This window comes from Salvia splendens, chromosome 1 (assembly GCF_004379255.2).
Source record: "Salvia splendens isolate huo1 chromosome 1, SspV2, whole genome shotgun sequence".
NCBI lineage: Eukaryota > Viridiplantae > Streptophyta > Magnoliopsida > Lamiales > Lamiaceae > Salvia > Salvia splendens.
Genome location: NC_056032.1, coordinates 40,065,070 through 40,083,736, shown reverse-complemented (window position 1 = coordinate 40,083,736; position 18,667 = coordinate 40,065,070). Strand labels below are relative to the sequence as shown.

Here is an 18,667-nt window from a genome sequence, read left to right as displayed (position 1 = left end):
CAAAGCGTAAACATGCAGAGGGGACCACTTTCCCGAATTAACTAGTACGACAAAAAAGCTGCAAAAGAAGTAGCACAGACGACATATCCTACTACTAACTAACTTCTACCTTCATTTTTTCCAACAATTGAAATAACATACATGAAAACAGAACATCAAATATATGAAAACAGAGCAATCACAGATCCGACTTCAAACATTACGATTGAACATGAAATGACTAGATCTAAACTACCAGGCCGAGCAAAACAAGCAGAAAACAGTAAATAGCTTTCAATCGTACAAGGCGGACGAGGAGGATGAGTAGGAGAAGGATCTAGGCCGACATCCGTACAACCCCAAAGAAACGCTGGCGGTGTACAACGCCTGGATCAGCATCTCATACGATCCCATCGTCGGGAATCAACAATCCCGGAAGTGCTTCTGGGAAAAGGTCACCGAGGCCTACCACGAGATTATGCCGAAGGGGTCCCGCCACCGCACATATAAGATGCTCCGCGCTCACTTTGACCGAGTCGACAAATAGGTCAAAAAATTCTCCACCATCTACAAGAGTGAAGCGTCTCATTACCAAAGCGGAGCCACGGGAGCCGACATTCTGAGGTCGGCTTTGCGAGTCTACTTCGACGACACCGCCAAACAATTCAAACATGTCGATGTTTGGGAGGTCGTCAAAGACGAGGAAAGGTGGGCCGGCGGTGTCCGGTCCAGCTCGGGCTCGACCTCGAAGCGCACGAAGCACACGGCGGGTGGCCAATACTTGTCTAGTGAGGGCGGTTCGGGCAGCGCCGCACAAGAGTTTGCCTCGCAGGAGGTTGAGGGCACGGCAGACGATGCCAGGGGGTCCTCCCGTGGGCGCCGTCGGCCGCAAGGCAGAAATGCGGCGAAGGCGGCTAGAGGGAGGAGGGGCAGAGCCGAATCAAGCCAGGCGGGCTCGGGGGCACCCTCGAACTCCCTAATGTCCATGTACATGACCGCCACAATGGCGGACACTTCCCGCATGACGCCTCCCCAATACCAAGCCTATCTTGCCGGAATTGAGTTTATGGCAAGACACCTTGGTATTCCGCCTCCAGGTGGCTTCAGTACACCTCCACCGCCTTCGGGGTATGATTTGCCGGCGGAGTAGTTTTTTTTTATTTTCTATAAAATTGTATTTCAAATTATGTAATTTTTATTTTTTTAGGATTTTAATTATGTTTTTTTTTTTTTTTGAATTTTAAGTTGTATTTTTATTTTATGTTGTAATTTTATTTTATTTAATGAAGTGTTATTTTATTAATTGAATTTTGTTGGAAATAAAAATAAAAAATGAAATTGAATGAATAGTAATTTAAGAGACGGTTAAGGGACGGATAAGAGATGGAGGGTTGCAGGTTTCGTCCCTTAGTTAAGAGATGGAGTAAAAAAGTACAGTGGGTCCCATGAATAGTAATTTAAGGGACGGTTAATGGAGGGATAAGAGACAGCGTTGCAGATGGCCTAAGGCGCGATTGCATTTGTGTTCGCAACTAATTCAGTTTCAGGAACTGGCAATGAAACTGGTAATTTCTATCTGAATGTGTAGGAATTGGTAACTAAGTGATTTTTTAAATTGTACTCCATGAACATCTGTATTCCGAAATTTAGTCCATATATTGATATGTTTAGTTTCTATTAATTCTTCATGCTCACGCTTGTTAGTTTTTTCACGTATCATCAACTTACATGAATAGATTTAAGTAAAATTGACTATTGAAGGATGTTTGAGTGTGCCTGGAAGGATATGTTTGGCAAATCAGGTGAAAGTAGTTTTAGTTTAGAAAATCTTTCAGATTATGCTATTCAGTGTGTTTATATGCCTTCTTACTGTTGTCGATAGACATGTAAGAAATGTAATTTTGACCAAGACAGCGTTGAAAGCTGACCTTAGATTATTCTTTGCATTTAGGGTGCTTTTTCTGATCTCATCCTATGAATGTACAAGTCCCAAAAGTACAAAAGATTGTGGTAACTGTGGAATTGGAGAGGCTGCTCAGAATGCGAAGCGTTTGGATGAAGCTATGAATGAGTTGGCACTTATTAAGACAAAGGCCTATTAAGACCAGAGCAAAAAAGGCCATTGCCACATTTAAGATTAGAGAAGGGCAGGGCAACCACTTGGGATTGCTTGCACCCTGAGAGGCAGTGTGAGGTATTATTCCTGTTGCATCACTCTTTTTTCTTTCTTGGGTTGGTTTGTTCGCCATAAAAGTTTTATGAAATTGACTGGTTATATCATAAATGATGCATGATGTTATCGATATCCTAAGTGAAATTGACTGACCTAGTGGTAAACAGACGTAGTAGTGTACAATCTTTCTTTGAGGGATAAATTCAGCAATGATCTATAAGAAAAGGGTTGCTGAGAGGTGATTGTGCACTTGATTATCTTTTACTTTCACATAAATACAAAGATATATGATACTCCCTCCGTCCCATAGTATATGTCACACTTGGGGATTGACACGAGATTTTAAGAGGTGTTGTTTTGTGTGTTAAGTGGAAAGAGAAAATAATATATTTATATTAATGTGAGAGAGAACTTTTTTCAAAAAAGGAAATGTGACATCTTTTGTGGGACAAACTACAAAGGAAAATATGACACATACTATGGGACAAATGGTGTAATATAATAAATGGTGACAAAAGGTACAAATATCTTTATAGTCCAATCAACTTTTTTTGTGCTCCTATTGAATGTACTATGTAGAATGCATGCTAGAAACTAAACACTTGTGCTCATATTAGGGTTGTTAAATGAAAAGGATGGCTTGATTGTGTAAGAACAGAAATTGAAGAACTAAAGTTCTTGGATCCTTAGTTTCCTGAATCAGAGGCTCACAACCCTTTTAGGATGTGAGGGGACCTATAAGTTCTAGGAGGATGATAACCACATGGTATCACCACGTGGCGGTTCTTTTGTTAGAGAAATCTCCTAAAATTACTACTGGCTAATTGTAGTTCTAGTCTCTTATCACCTATGAATATCGTATATGATGCAGGTTGTTATCAATATTCAAAGTGAAACCGGGTGACCTAGTGGCAAACAAATATAATAGTGTACTACATTTGAGCTAACCATTGGCTTCTCCTTTAACTTCATTTGTTTTCTGACAGGTGATGTACTCTTTTCTTGATCGGCTCATCAACTTGGGACTTTCTAGGACTCATGATTTTCAAGGGGTTAGCGCCAGCAGCTTTGATGGAAATGGCAACTACAACATTGGCTTCCGCGAGCAGACCGTGTTTTCAGAGCTCAGCTTTGACTTACTTGGTAAGCCGAGGGGCATGGATGTTTGTATAGAGACGACAACTAATACAGATAAAGAAGCTCATAGATTGGTGGCTCTCATGGGGATGCAGTTTAGAGAGTGCTGGTGGCGGCGGTCCTCCAACCACAATGCGCAAGAGAAGAAGCTGAAGGCTCATCACTTTTGACTCGAAATCAAAGTCTAGGTCGAAGCAGAAGACCAAGAAGAGATAGTAATCATCTCTTGTTGATGATTTTTTTTTATCTATATTTAGGTTAGAAACGATGATGATTTTGAGTTTCAAGTTTGAAAATCTAATTATGTTTTTTTGTTCTTCTGATGTTACGTGGCATGCCATTGTTCTGGATATAGGGGAAAAGATGTTGGATTCTCCCACCACCCTCAAACTCATCTGCTCGAATGTGAGCGAATCAAAATGAGTGAGGGATTTGGTGGGTGGGACAAAGGAAGTAGTGGTATCCATCGGCGGATTGTTCACCGCGTCCATGTTGGGTCGGTAGTCCCCATATGGCGATTGGGGTCGACCAACAGTCCTCTGAGAGGAGGATTGACCCCGATACTGGGATGGAGGGGGAGGCCACCCCACATCTGGGATACGTGGGAGGGCCTGTTAGGATTGTATACTGAAAAACATATTTCCATCATGTTGCATGGATAGAATTGCTTGTATACAATAAACTCTACAATCCACTTTTAACCCAAGGTGAGAAGAATTAATTTTATCGCATTGGTGTTTGCTTATTCATTTATAAGATGTTTCTCAAACATTTAAATGTATAAAAAGCAAATAAGTCTAATTCTTCTGCATAGTAGATTGGTCATGAACGACGTTCACAGAAGGTGACACAGTCGGTCCTTTGTAGAAGAGAAATAGAATTTCACAACCTAGATAGGCTCTGACTGCCTATCATATAAGGTTGCAGTGTCAGTCCGCATGTTTCCTTACCTTAGGAAATAAACGACACTGGTGTGGTATAGCACTGAAGGATCTAACAGTTGAGATAAGTCTTTCTTGCTATTTACTGAAAGACTAGGTCTCGGTGATTGTTATTTCTTAATCATTGTTGATATAACATTGAGCATACGATATTGATTATGCACTACTTTGATTTATCAAATGGTGCGGATTTTTCGCAATCCAAGAATCCTGATATCTTGGGTAGTGGTGATTAATGTCTAGAGGTGCTAGTATTGTTATTGCAATGAATCGTGTACTGGGTGAGTCCAGTTTGATAATATACTCAAGAGGTGTTCGAAAAAGGTTTTATTATTCAGAAACCCAGCCGGTTGGAATTTTTTCAGAATAATAAATAAAGATTTTGAACTAGACAACTCTTGGAAAAAAAGATATTAATTAATTATAGTCAAATAGCAGACTTAAATTAATTAATGGATATTTATATCTTAAACACGGGAAATAATAAATTAAAGAGGTAAAGCCCGGATTACTCGTAATTTGGGATTGGACGGGCAGTCAATATTATTATACTATAGTGGATGATAATAATATTCTATTGGACTTGTATTAAATTGGGGCTCAATTTAATTAGTAGAAGTCCAACAGGTTTGGCCCAAGTCCAACCTCCATGTATCCCTAATCTGGCCCATCATAACTCTTTATAAAAGGAGATTAAATGAGATTTTTATCATTAATTTTCGTGCTCCCCTGTGGGAGTGGACGAAAAAATCGGTTTTTGAGAAAACTGATATTTTGTCTTCTTTCTAATCAAGCCCTTTTCGATTCTGATAAGCTTTGCCCACCCAAAGGTCAGATTCTGAGTTCGGGATACAGATTAGAAGATTCGTGGTTGAGTACGAAGAACATCACGTGGAGAAGGCGCAAGCAATCGTCGATTCTTTGGAGAATCAGATCGGTAATTCTAAACCGTAGGAATTCATGTTTTAAGTTTTAATTCCTTTTACATGAATTATGTGCGTTATTGGATGCAATTCTGTGTTTAACATGTAGTTAATTAATCCCATAATCGGTCAAATAGATCCGTAGATCTGATTTATTTGTGAATGCATGACTTCCGCTGTGCAAGGAGCTCCAAACCCCAGCAATTGGTATCAGAGCCAATTTTTGGCTCTGATTATGTGGATTAATTTCATGTTGTGAATTGCTTGAATGCATGTTTTTCTTCACTAAGTGTTGTGTTTGTTTGATTTATCTGTTCGAACACAAAGACGAGGTACGCGAAGGAATAGATTTCTTAATTGCGGCGTAAATCCCTTCTGAGAATTTCTTTTTACGTGGATATGTTATGTAATGTTATGTAATCATTACCTAAATTATTTGATATATTTTATTAATTGTTTAATGATACCATATATTGCACGTAAATTGAAATCGGATTAAGATTTGCGGGTAGAACCGCATGATTTCAATCGGCCAGCAACCTTGGCGTGATCTTTGTCGCCTGGAGGTTTGCCGGAGACGTTGAACAGTAGCAACCCAGCGCACAGCAGCGGTGGCTGTTCGAGTGGGAGCCCTTCGTGGGAAGTTCCCGGACTCGATAGGCGATCAGCGAGCAGAAGTTGCAGCGCCGATCGAACCGCGACACAACAGCAGCGACAGTCCGTTTGTGACAGCGGCGGCGACCGGAGTTCAGGCTGCCCAAGCTTTCGGGCTGGGCTGCCTTGACGGGACGCTTGCAGCAACGGTGATGACGCAGCAGCAGTTTCGTGTTGGGGCAGCAGCGGCTGCGTAAGCGACGTCACAACAGTGACGACAACGCAGGGGTAGCGATGGAGACGAGCAGCAGCGGCTGCGGGCTCAGTGGGAGTACGAAGACGCAAGATTAGGGTTTCCCTATGCGTGACACCGTTTTGTCTCGTCTCGTACTTCGCGTTCCAAATTTTGATTAGGGATTCCAAATCCTAGGATTCAATTTGGAAAATAATTCAAGATATAATTTTTAATAAGATTTGAATATATTTTAAGTGGATTATCTAAATTTAATTTTTAATTAAATTATGGATTAATCGGATATTTATCCTTATTTTATGGAGTTTGATAGATTTGATTCTATCTCTATAAATCCTAGATAAATTTGGATAACAATTAATTTTATTGTCTTATGGATTTATATAGATTTAATTCTACGTGAATAAATCCTAGATAGACTTAGATAAACATTAATTAAGTTTATTCATATCTTGTAGATATTGATAGATTTATATCTATCTAGAACATATCTTAGTAGATTTGGATAATTAAAATTCATGTTTATCTTTATCTTGTGGATATTTATAGAACTAATTCTATTTAGAAAATATCCTAGTAGATTTAGATAATTAAATGTATCTCTATCTTATAGATATTGATAGATTTATATCTATCTAGAATATATCTTAGAAGATTTAGATAATTTAGTTCTATCTAGTTAAATCCTAGTTGAATTAATTAATATTAATTATAGTTTATCCTAATTTTATGGATATAAATAGATTTATTTCTATTTAGAAAAAATATCCTAGATAAATTTGGACAAAGATAATACAAGATAATCCTAATCTAATTGGATTTTGATAAAGTTAATTTTATCTAGAATAAATCCTAATAGATATGATATATTCTAGTTTCTTATTCTAAATAATCTAAGATTGTTTGAATCTTAGAATGATTAGATTTTATCTTCGTCTTATGGATTTGGAGAAATTTGTTTTTATCCTGAAATATCCTGGTAAGATTTAGATAATGATAATCCAAGGTCAGTTTTATCTAGAATTTTAAGATTTGATTTTATCCATGTAAAATTTAGAATAATCCTAAGATGATTTAGATAGATTCCATTGTATCTAGATAAATCCTAAATTAATTTGGATAGTCATTATCCAAATAAATTTATCAAATCCGAAATTCATATTTTGGATAAGATAAGGAATTAATTATTTATTTAAATCTCCCTAGATTTATTAAATAATTTCAATAATTATCCAATGTGATTAATCACCATGAATTAAATGGATTTATCTATTTATTTGGTGTTAATATGTTTTAAGTGGATTATCTGTCTTATCTACTTATGTGATAATTATGCAAAAACCATGTTTAAAATGACTAAGCGATAATTACAACAGTGCGTTGTATATGGTCTCCATAAATTGGTCTATATATGAAGCAGTTTCTAATATTATCGCGACTCACCTTAGTGGGAGCAATAATCCTACGAAATTGCAAGTTCATAAGATTAGACTTCTTAATGGTAAATTGTTTAAACTGGAAGCATGTTTCTAATATTATCGCGACCCACCCTAGTGGGAGCCGTAATCCTACGAAATTGCAAGTTCATGTGTTTAAACATATTTATAAGATAGCTATGGAACTTTGTTAGTGGCGTACGACCTTCCCTAGAAGGAGTATCAAAACAGAAATGAAATTCCTAGATGCAAATATTTATGGTAAATGCTTAGGCAATATTTGGCGGCCATGCCACCTTAGTGGTCTCTGGACTATCCGACGGTATTGTGACCAGGAAATTGTTGGAATCCAAATTTGTATGACCTCCCTAGAGGCGTACTTATTTTGGTTTTCACGGTTGCGAGATACATAAATTATTTTGTGGTTGTTTGCGATTATGTATTAAGCATAGTATGTGATAAATAGTTTTATTTCTTCTTAGCCAAATTCTTAATAATGTCTGCGAACCTTAAAGAAATCAAACTCGAAGGCCAAAATTATGTAGACTGGAAGTATTAAATGGATAAGATTCTCATTGCTGAAAACTTAAAGTTTGTACTCACTAATTCATGTCCTTCATTTCCTCGACAAAATTCTACAAAGAAAGTTTGAGAATGCATTTTATGCATGTACTCGATAAGTTCTTTGAGGAAGAAGATCAAACTACTTTATTTTAAGTAGTGAGATAAGTCTTGGTTTATACCGATGATAAAGGAATATCCAATGAGGACGTTGTCCAGATTCTATTGGAACATCCAAAAGAGATAGAAAGTTTTGATGAATCTTCTGATTCAGTTACTCAAATAGTTTCTGCACTCAGTTCATCGCCAAATGTAATAGGAAGTGAGTACAAGAAGGTTGTTACTGAAGAGTTGGAAACTTTCAGCATTGTATTCACTCTATTACTCTTGGAGGAAGATAATATGATAGCTGACGAATTCATCAAGGATGCATCTTTCTTATGTCTTAGTTCAATCGAACAGAAGACTAGCAATGGAAAGAGGGAAGAGCTGAATTGTCATCAATGAAAGCTATAAAGGCATGAAAAATTTGGGTGAAAAGACAAAAGAGAAGACGCATTGTGAGTCGGATTGACCTCTTCTACAGAAGGACAATGACTTAGATAACAATGCAATTTCTAAAAGAGAGATCTAGATCCAGTTGGGCAGTTGTTGCAGTGGGAGCTATTTTTATGCTCACTTTATTGTTTTGTTTTGATGTATAAGACTTTGTTTTATTGGTACAGTTTAGTTTGGAAAGAATTCAGTTTCAGTTTCTAAACGTGTTAATGATTAAATGATGTTCGATGTCATTTGATAATGCTTGCATTATTGAGAAATGTGGATCGAATATCTATCATAGTACCATAGAAAAACAAATTATACATCATAGTATCTAAACAATATAATTGCAAAAAGATTGAATTTAACACCACAGTTCAACTTCTTAAACAATGAATGATAAATTATTTATGGTACTTAATCATAAGGCCAAGAAAGTACTTAGTAATTGTTCAAACTGATTTTGTCTAACTCAAGTGACTATCGAGATTTTAACAACTTGTTTGTTATATAGCTTGAAGGTCAAGTAAGTCTGGTTGATGCACTATAAGTTAGAATCCTTTGGTGGTTCAAATGATTCAGAATACTATGCAACATAGAAAGACTAGTAAGTCTCAATGGTTTACACCATAGAAGACGAGCAAATGAGTTAAGATCAGTAGTGGGAGTTAAATCCTAGTTGACTACTCCAAGCATTCTTCTAAAGAATGGGATAGTCATATAAGAAGATATCGAAGTCTCTCGAAGATAAGTTCGATAAGTGAACAGTTTTACTCAATAACATCTTAGCATTGATGGGATATACGTTGGAAACAACGAGTTATACCTTAAAGAAACTACCATAACATCAGTACCTTCTACAACACACGAGTTGTGGACTAGAGGCAAGTTTAGTCCAGCACATCTCAAGGCGTGGAGTTATTCCAACACATGTTTTGGAAAAGGTATCCAAGTAATTGGAGTTGTGTACTGAGGTATGTTTTAAGGTTGTCCCAAATGATAGAAAAGGTACAGGTTCTATAATCTTCACGGCAAGATATGTGTTTGTTTACACGAATACTAGATTCTTTGATGAAGATTATGTGAAGAACTACAAGCCTAACAAGCATGATAATTCTCAAGATAACGAGAATATCTATTTTCCATCTTAACCAAGAAGTCGTACCATTAGATACTTATGCACTAAGGAAATCAACGTTTGTACCTAAGATTGTGAGAGTCGTGTCGTAGTGGGAGCGTTCTTTGCGAACATAATAAGTTCATGGGTCTAAAAGAGTCTTAAGACTCAGTCTTAGATCAACTTGGACATAATCCCTGTAACTACAAGGACGCAATGACTTTTTCAGATAATCATTCTTGATAAGATGATAGATTCTGAATAACAATCTTAAATAGACAAGAATGTTTGCAAGACTTGCGATACTACCTATAGACTATTTCAGTCAGTGGGAGCTAGTGTACCTGCAAGTGTAAGCATGGATCTCAAAATGCTAGAATAATGGCAAAGGGTTATACTCAGAGAGAATTATATTCTCGTCTGCCATTTTTGCCTAAGTCGATCTGTATATTGTCTATTGTAGCCTACATAAATTAGGATGTATGTACTATGATTGTCAAGACAGTTTTCTTTAAGTAGAAGTCTTGATGAGATCATCTGCATGGAACATCTTAATGATTATGTAATACAGGGCAAGAAAGTTGAAAGTGCACTATATTTGGTATTCTTGGTACTCTACGATGATAACACCTATAAAAGTTGATAAACAACTAAGAGGGTTATCTAGCGTAGGAAACTGGTCGTCTACCCAGTTTAAGGATGGTGGATTTAAGATAATCTAGTTACATTCTAAGCATCTGTGTCATTAGATTGCTAGAAAAAGAATGTATGCTTTCTTAAAGAATCCTACATCTACACAATACTTAAACACTTTAGCATTGAAAATTCTAAGAAAAGGTTTTTCTTTTTCTAGATGGAATTATTTTGTCTCTAGTCAAGTGTTTTTCGACATTGAATGAGATCAAGAAGAATGAGACAAGTTCCATAATTGGAAGTCTCATATATGCTATGATGTGTATTAAGTTAGATATTAGCTTTGCCGTTGGCATAGAAGCATGATATCATTTTAACCATGGCCAAGGACATTGGATTGGGTAAAGAATATACTATAGTACTTGAAGAAGACTAAACGGTATACTCTAGTTTACCAGACATCCATGTTATGTCCTTTAGGTTACATCGACTCGATTTTATAATTGATTGATGATCGAGTTATCCTCTGACTATGTGTTAACGTTAGGAGTTGTTAATCTCAGTAACTTCCTAATAGCTTTGACCGTGATTCTGAGTATGTGTATGAGTATTATTTTTTGTTATAATTACTCTAGTCATATGTCTAACTCGAGGGAAACACGATCTGATAAAGCTAAGCAATCACATAGAGATGAAGTATGAAATTAATTAAGGATTAAGTGCGCAGCAAGACGTTATGGTTTCCAAGACATCATCAGAGAACAACCAGGCAGAACTTTTCACAAAATGCCTATATGGCAACATGTTTTACACATGAGGTGAAAGGTACGGTAGTTCGATATATCATGGCCCGAGACCTGCTTAGAGTATAAGTGGGAGAGTTTTGGCAGTGGGTATACTCGAAAGCATGATTTTGAGTATAAGTGGGAGATTGTTAGGATTGTATACTGAAAAGCATATTTCAAGCATGTTGCACGGATAGAATTGCTTGTATACAATAAACTCTACAATCCACTTTTAACCCAAGGTGAGAAGAATTAATTTTATCGCATTGGTGTTTGCTTATTCATTTATAAGATGTTTCTCAAACATTTAAATGTATAAAAAGCAAATAAGTCTAATTCTTCTGCATAGTAGATTGGTCATGAACGACGTTCACAGAAGGTGACACAGTCGGTCCTTTGTAGAAGAGAAATAGAATTTCACAACCTAGATAGACTTTGACTACCTATCATGAAAGGTTGCAGTGTCAGTCCGCATGTTTCCTTACCTTAGGAAATAAACGACACTGGTGTGGTATAGCACTGAAGGATCTAACAGTTGAGATAAGTCTTTCTTGCTATTTACTGAAAGACTAGGTCTCGGTGATTGTTATTTCTTAATCATTGTTGATATAACATTGAGCATACGATATTGATTATGCACTACTTTGATTTATCAAATGGTGTGGATTTTTCGCAATCCAAGAATCCTGATATCTTGGGTAGTGGTGATTAATGTCTAGAGGTGCTAGTATTGTTATTGCAATGAATCGTGTACTGGGTGAGTCCAGTTTGATAATATCCCCAAGAGGTGTTCGAAAAAGGTTTTATTATTCAGAAACCCGGCCGGTTGGAATTTATTCCAGAATAATAAATAAAGATTTTGAACTAGACAACTCTTGGAAAAAAATATATTAATTAATTATAGTCAAATAGCAGACTTAAATTAATTAATGGATATTTATATCTTAAACAGGGTAAAGCCCGGATTACTCGTAATTTGGGATTAGACGGGCAGTCAATATTATTATACTATAGTGGATGATAATAATATTCTATTGGACTTGTATTAAATTGGGGCTCAATTTAATTAGTAGAAGTCCAACAGGTTTGGCCCAAGTCCAACCTTCATGGATCCCTAATCTGGCCCATCATAACTCTTTATAAAAGGAGATTAGAAAGGAGATTAAATGAGATTTTTATCATTAATTTTTGTGCTCCCCTGTGGGAGTGGACGAAAAAATCAGTTTTTGAGAAAACTGATATTCTGTCTTCTTTCTAATCAAGCCCTTTTCGATTCTGATAAGCTTTGCCCACCCAAAGGTCAGATTCTGAGTTCGGGATACAGATTAGAAGATTTGTGGTTGAGTACGAAGAACATCACGTGGAGAAGGCGCAAGCAATCGTCGATTCTTTGGAGAATCAGATCGGTAATTCTAAACCGTAGGAATTCATGTTTTAGGTTTTAATTCCTTTTACATGAATTATGTGCGTTCTTGGATGCAATTCTGTGTTTAACATGTAGTTAATTAATCCCATAATCGGTCAAATAGATCCGTAGATCTGATTTATTTGTTAATGCATGACTTCCGCTGTGCAAGGGGCTCCAAACCCCAGCAGGGCCACCCCACGTTTGGGATGGAGGGGCACTCCACATTTGGGATGGATGGAGAGGGGAAGGGGCACTCCACGTCTGGGATGGAGGGGTAGGGGCACCATACCAATAATTCTCATATCGGACGTTTGCCCCCACGTCGACGCCGGTGTTGGTGCTTGGTGCTTGGTGCTGGTACTCGCGGCACCAAACCCTCTGCTGTGATACCCGCTGCTCGAGTAGTGCGATTCTTCGGTCCCGAGGGAATCACTATCGTGGCTTTGCATTGTGAAATAAATCTAGAGAGATGAAAACATGGTTGTGAAATTGTAGTGTTGATGTGTGAAGTAAAAAATGAGGAATAGATTGTATTTATAGAAATAAATTAAGAAAAAAAAGCGTCGCAGCATAGACCGCCACCTCCGCCTCAGCCCCGCCAGATACTTGGGGCTTCCTCCACCGCTGCGGCGCATCGCCTGCGCGCAATAGGGCGTCGCGGCGCCTATAGTGGACACTCTACGTTAATTTTTCACGTTTGGCTCCAACGTGTTACATGAAATTTTAGGTGCCGAATTATTTTGTAATTTGACGCTCTAACTCACCCATTTGTTGGCTATAAGTAAATTTTGAACTTCATTCACACATGTTTGAAAATTTGTACTACTACTGTGCTAAATATCACAATTTTAAGTCTTCACTTCACGTTATTGTTATCATTCTTTTTGTGATTGGAAAATTTAAAGTCTTGATTACCGGACCCACTATTGCATGTAATGTAATGTGTATCCAGTGGGAGAAAGATCTAATTATCTAATAAGATTTGTAATATTTCTCAGACATGAAAAACAGGCATAAACATGAATCAAGCAATAGAGAAAAACATAAATTTTATGAATAAAAAATGAGTGAATACGAACCTGAGTATAATTAAGAAATATACACAAATGCGAAATAGGTGCTGGCTTTTTTAATTACCCTTTTTAATTTAAATTGATTGCTACAAAATAAATAGTTATAGATACTGAAAAAATATAATTGGAATAAAATGAAAAAGACACGCATATCGTTATTTTGAATTTAGAACTCCGCATCTGTTGACAAAGTCCGATGATTATTAATATAACGGCGGCTGGCCGCCATTAAACAACGGAGCACAAACTCAAAGCACTAATTACACACAGCTTGAATAACTCTTAATCACTCAATCAAGATACTTTGCCTTCAAAATCTTATCGCTTAATTATTATCCGATATAGAAACTACTATTGGTATTGGATATATACGCACATATTTATGCGATAGCAATTATGATTTCGTGTGCAGTGGCGATCATCCCAATGGCTAAGCCCTCGTTTATCAGAGCAGAGCAACCGCTCGCTTCGGATCTCACCGCCGACTGTACGGGCGGTGGAAGCAGTGGCGCCACCTCTCGCCGCCGAGACCTCGTCTTCGTCGTCAATCCTCGAGGTTTCTTTCTTTCGATTTTTTCTATGCTCGACGCACACACGGAAACACAAACACTGCTGCGAATTGTAGGGATTTATTCGTGATATGTGCTTATACTGTTAATTTGAAATCTAGTTTTGTGTGGATTGTCGTTTCCTTTTGAGGATTCAGTGCTTTTCTGCTAAATGCTAAGCTATTGGTCTAAAATGGTTGAAACTTGAGCAGGAGCTAATGGAAGGACTGGCAAGGAGTGGAAGAAACTATTGCCTTTCCTGAGGTCTCGCCTTCGTTCAGATTGCAATGTGAGTAAGCGTTTTCATCAAATAAATACGCGATTTGAGTTTTGTGTGCTGTTGGAAGGTTATTTGGTGATTGAACGTTGCCATTTACAATCAGTTAGTTCTAATAATTCGAGACTAATTTTGCCAGTCTCTGTTACTGGATTATTGGCAATTGTGTTTTTAGTATGGCCTTGATGTACTAGTGAGACTTAGAATGTATTTGAGCTGTTCCACTAGTCCTATTCACGACATAATGCATATGAATATTTCGATATACCTATCTTGTTGCATTCTCACTTGGCCTTGTTTCGCTAGCTCTGAATCAATGAATTTACTGTTTCCACTGTCTAATAGTACTTGTATATCTTATTCAATACATTTTATTTTATCATTTTTTGATATTCTGGTCAGATATGCGAATCTCTGACTTCTGGTCCGTGCCATGCCATTGATATTACAAGGGAGGTGAGAAAAACTATTAATTTTGACTGACTGCATTGGACACAAAATATGGAGTCTGAGTCATATTCTGTGGTTAGGCCATACGTGAGGGTGCCGATGCAGTGATTGCAGTAGGAGGTGACGGAACCCTTCATGAGGTGTGTTTTCGTCCTTTACCATTAACTAGTATCATTGTTATATAAGCTTTGAGGGAAATGACTAATTACAAGCTGCACAGTAGTATATCACATAAGCTTTGAGGGAAAATGACTAATTACAAGCTGCATATTCTTCTGCTTGCACCGGCGGATACAATAATGTGCCAATGTAAGAGAAGTTAAGCTTTTTTCTTTAACTAACAAAAATGATTAAAAGGGTGCACCTACTATATGTTAACTCAACTGGTGATTAGATTATAGATGAGATATCTGAAACTATGTGAGATCTGCTTATATTGCAGTTCATGACTCTGTTTCATGATATTTTAGGTTTTCTAGAAGTATAAATGTGAAACTTCAGTAAGTATATCCTTGTGAGTTATAAGAGGCTCATTCAAAATATAAATGTACTCATTTTTCACACTAAATATTGGCCTCCTGTCATTCTGTTGAAATATTGCCCAACTAATCTAATAACTGTAGGTCGTTAATGGCTTCTTCTGGGGTGGGAAACCAGTTTCTGATCACGACCAATCTGGTCATACAACTGCTCTTGGTGTAAGTGAATATAATTTTCTTATAAATGCATCATAATTTGTTCTTATAAGTTGAATTCATATTTTTGTCATTTTTCTCTCTACAGCTTATTCCCTTGGGAACTGGATCTGACTTTGCTAGAACATTTGGCTGGTCAGCTCAATCTCCTGATTTTGGTTTCCTAGAGGAGGTTTCTGTCACTTATAACAACCTTTGACTAGCTACTAATGTGATTCAATTTTCTTTGTTTATATCAGGAAAAATGACCCTTATGAAGCCATTGAACGCATTTCGAGAGGTAAACTTGCTACTTGTTGATCCTTTGGGGTACTATTTCACCTTGTTATATTTTTTAATTGAATGCAACACTATAACACTAAGTGCTTTTATTTTCTCTTCTCATGTATTTTCAGGGATAAGATCTCGCATTGATGTTGGCGTTATTACTGGAGAGAGTGCAGAGTCGCACTATTTCATAAATGTTGCTGATGTTCATTTGTAAGCACAACTTTGTTGGCAATGCTTGAATTCATTTGTAAGCATAAATTTGTGGGCAACGCTTTGTGTCCTTGAATGTATATCATTGCTCTTTACCTCTAGTTATGGCAACCTTGCAGGAGCGCTAAGGCCGGTTATTATGCATCAAGATACAAGAAGTTTGGTAATTTGTGTTATGTTATAGGTGCTTTGCAAGCATTTTTTGGCCATCACAACCAGGATCTTAGAATAAAGGTATTAATCTTAATTTTTTTCTTTGTCAAATTTATCTTGCCCTGTGTATCAACTTTTTCACAAAATAATCTTCCACTCTCTGTAATGTCGTAAAGGTTGACGATGGTGACTGGGAAGTTTATTCCCAGGTAACAGCTCTTTGCATTGGGAATGCCAAATATTTTGGTGGTGGAATGAAGATTACTCCAAACGCACATCCGTCTAGCAGGAATTTTGAGGTACAATGGATACATGCTTAGCTAGGGCTATAAACAACCCCATCCCAACCAAAATATATAGGCTTAGATTTCACTCAAATCAAAAGTATTAATTTAGCAGGTGGCTAAAACTTGGTTCATAAATACTCATTTATCAACTTAAATGAGCTCAGGCTTGTACAACATGCAAGTTCAAGTTCATGTTCAAGAATGAGCTGAACTTAGGGCTCGGAAATAGCCAATAGGCTTGAAAAGTGAGTAGTTCGTGAGCTGACGAGCCAAATCTACTGTCCTCGAGCTCAGCTTGTTAACTTATTTAATGAGCTTTTTCTTTAGCAAAAACCCGAACTGAATCACAGCAAGATGCAATAATATAAAGTAAAATAAAGAAAAGGAAGTCAGCCAAACTTGCTTTCTTTCAGGTGGTTGCTCTTCAGGACTTCAAATGGTATGATTTCATCCTCAAGCTGCACAAGCTATACAATGGAACACACTTGTCTGTGAAAAATGTATCTTCTAGAAGGTAAACTATGTGGCAATTATTTTCCCTTTGTCATTGATATTTCACTTATTAGGTGCAATCCCTGGTTTTGGAGCTTCAGCATATCATAGACCTAATACTGTAATCAAATTTTAATATGAAATTGGCCACATCAATGGTCCAACAGAAATTAATCTCATGTTTCTGAACGTAAAGAGTGCCTGGTGTAAGTCTGCAACTTATGAAGAGGGGGAAGGCTATGTGACTAAGTGCCAGCCTAAATATTGTCTTCTATCCTACTTTTCTCAGTTTACAATTGATTGCTTATATCTGTTTATGATCTGCCAAATGTTATGCTCTTTACATGGAATATTCCTCTGTATTCTTCCAGTGCATGTACAATTGAAGTCGAGGTGATTGGTGGCAGTCGCAGTATATTTGTCCAGTCGGATGGGGAATATTTGGGATTCCTTCCAAGAAAGTTCAGCATTTTTCCTAGTGTAATAGAAATGATATCCTAGCACCTTCCTCACATACGAGCAAGTTATATGCTTAAGAAAAAGCCGTGTCATTAAGTTCCAGTTTTGTCGAGCGCGGACACACACTCACTATGAAAAAGAAGAGTCCAGCATGTCCCGCCTGAAAAGAACGGGTTTTCCAGTATATTCGTGCTAATAAGGATGTAAACTAGGGTTAAGGATAGCGTTTTTGGGAGGATGCATGTTTTATTGGTTTTTCCCCAACAGCCATCCAGCTTTTATTATCGCCTTAGTTTCTTAAGCATATTTTAGATTTATCCTAAAAGAATGTGAATCTTATTTGGAAAAACAACGAACTTACGAATTTTCTGTACGTTTAAAAAGTTGTTTGGGAGCAAAGCAATCTTGGTTTGTAGTACTAACAAACAATTTTAGACTACTAGTACTACATATCGGTTTGTTTTGTATCGAAGCTTCTTTGTTGAGCCGGGCATGATGTATTAATTATTGGTTGATCAAAGGAATTTATTGGTGATTTTAATGGACATGAAAAATTTGAAGCTGTTTATTGGCCACTTTTTGTAGAATGAAGGTGGTGGAGGGGGGAAGTTCCTTACCACGATTGATTTACCACTTCATACCTTGTTTGTTTTGACGTTATAAAATACTACTATATGAATAGGCTATAAAATATCGAACAACTCACTTTTCCAGGAAAAATATATTTGCGGGAGAGAGTGATAAACTTAGGCTAGGTCCGGATTCAGGCCCCAAGTCTCTCCACGTCATCATTCCCTTAAATTTGAGTTCTCTAACCCTGCAGGCCCCATCCCAGACAATAACTATTAAATTGCACTATTCACAACTTCGACTTATTTTACTTGTAAAAATTGAAAACGTTGAACAATTATAACACGAGAAATTCATTTTTAATTCAAAAATAATAAATTATAAACTAAAAAAAAAACTAAAAATTAGAACATAAAAAAATGCAAAAAAAAAAATAAAAATTAGAAAATTGGATGCGTCGCCCCTCTCCCTCTCCCTCTTCTTCCTCTCCTCCTCCCTCTTCTTCCTCTTCCAAATGCAAAAGAAATCAGAAAATTGGGTTCCGTCGCCCCTCTCCCTCTTCTTCTTCTTCTTCTTCTTCTTCTTCTTCTTCTTCTTCTTCCTCTTCCAAATGCAAAAATTGCAGCTCTGTCACGGCCCCTCTCCCTCCATCGCCGGGCCAAGCCGGACACTGGGCGCGGCCCAGGCCTATTTTGAAAAATGA

The 18,667-nt window shown here is 37.2% G+C and overlaps 1 protein-coding gene and 1 pseudogene across 1 annotated transcript; both read left to right on the top strand.

Moving 5' to 3' along the window:
- Window positions 1-1,953: 1,953 nt before the first annotated feature.
- LOC121788714 lies at window positions 1,954-3,459 on the top strand (annotated as a pseudogene).
- Window positions 3,460-13,742: 10,283 nt separating this feature from the next.
- Window positions 13,743-17,859, top strand: LOC121751346 (sphingoid long-chain bases kinase 2, mitochondrial-like). The gene is made up of 12 exons (XM_042146072.1): window positions 13,743-14,109; window positions 14,314-14,390; window positions 14,781-14,834; window positions 14,909-14,968; window positions 15,452-15,526; window positions 15,612-15,658; window positions 15,763-15,803; window positions 15,919-16,003; window positions 16,123-16,237; window positions 16,333-16,455; window positions 16,857-16,957; window positions 17,307-17,859. The coding sequence occupies exons 1-12, from the start codon at window positions 13,950-13,952 to the stop codon at window positions 17,434-17,436; spliced, it is 1,068 nt and encodes a 355-aa protein (XP_042002006.1). The 5' UTR covers window positions 13,743-13,949; the 3' UTR covers window positions 17,437-17,859.
- The last annotated feature ends 808 nt before the right edge of the window (window positions 17,860-18,667 follow it).

Excerpts from the sequence above, each read along its gene's own strand:
- LOC121751346 (XM_042146072.1), top strand. The coding sequence starts at position 13,950 with ATGATTTCGTGTGCAGTGGCGATCATCCCAATGGCTAAGCCCTCGTTT. Across the intron at positions 14,391-14,780 it reads GCCTTCGTTCAGATTGCAAT|ATATGCGAATCTCTGACTTC; the intron begins GTGAGTAAGCGT and ends TATTCTGGTCAG. Across the intron at positions 14,835-14,908 it reads CCATTGATATTACAAGGGAG|GCCATACGTGAGGGTGCCGA; the intron begins GTGAGAAAAACT and ends TTCTGTGGTTAG.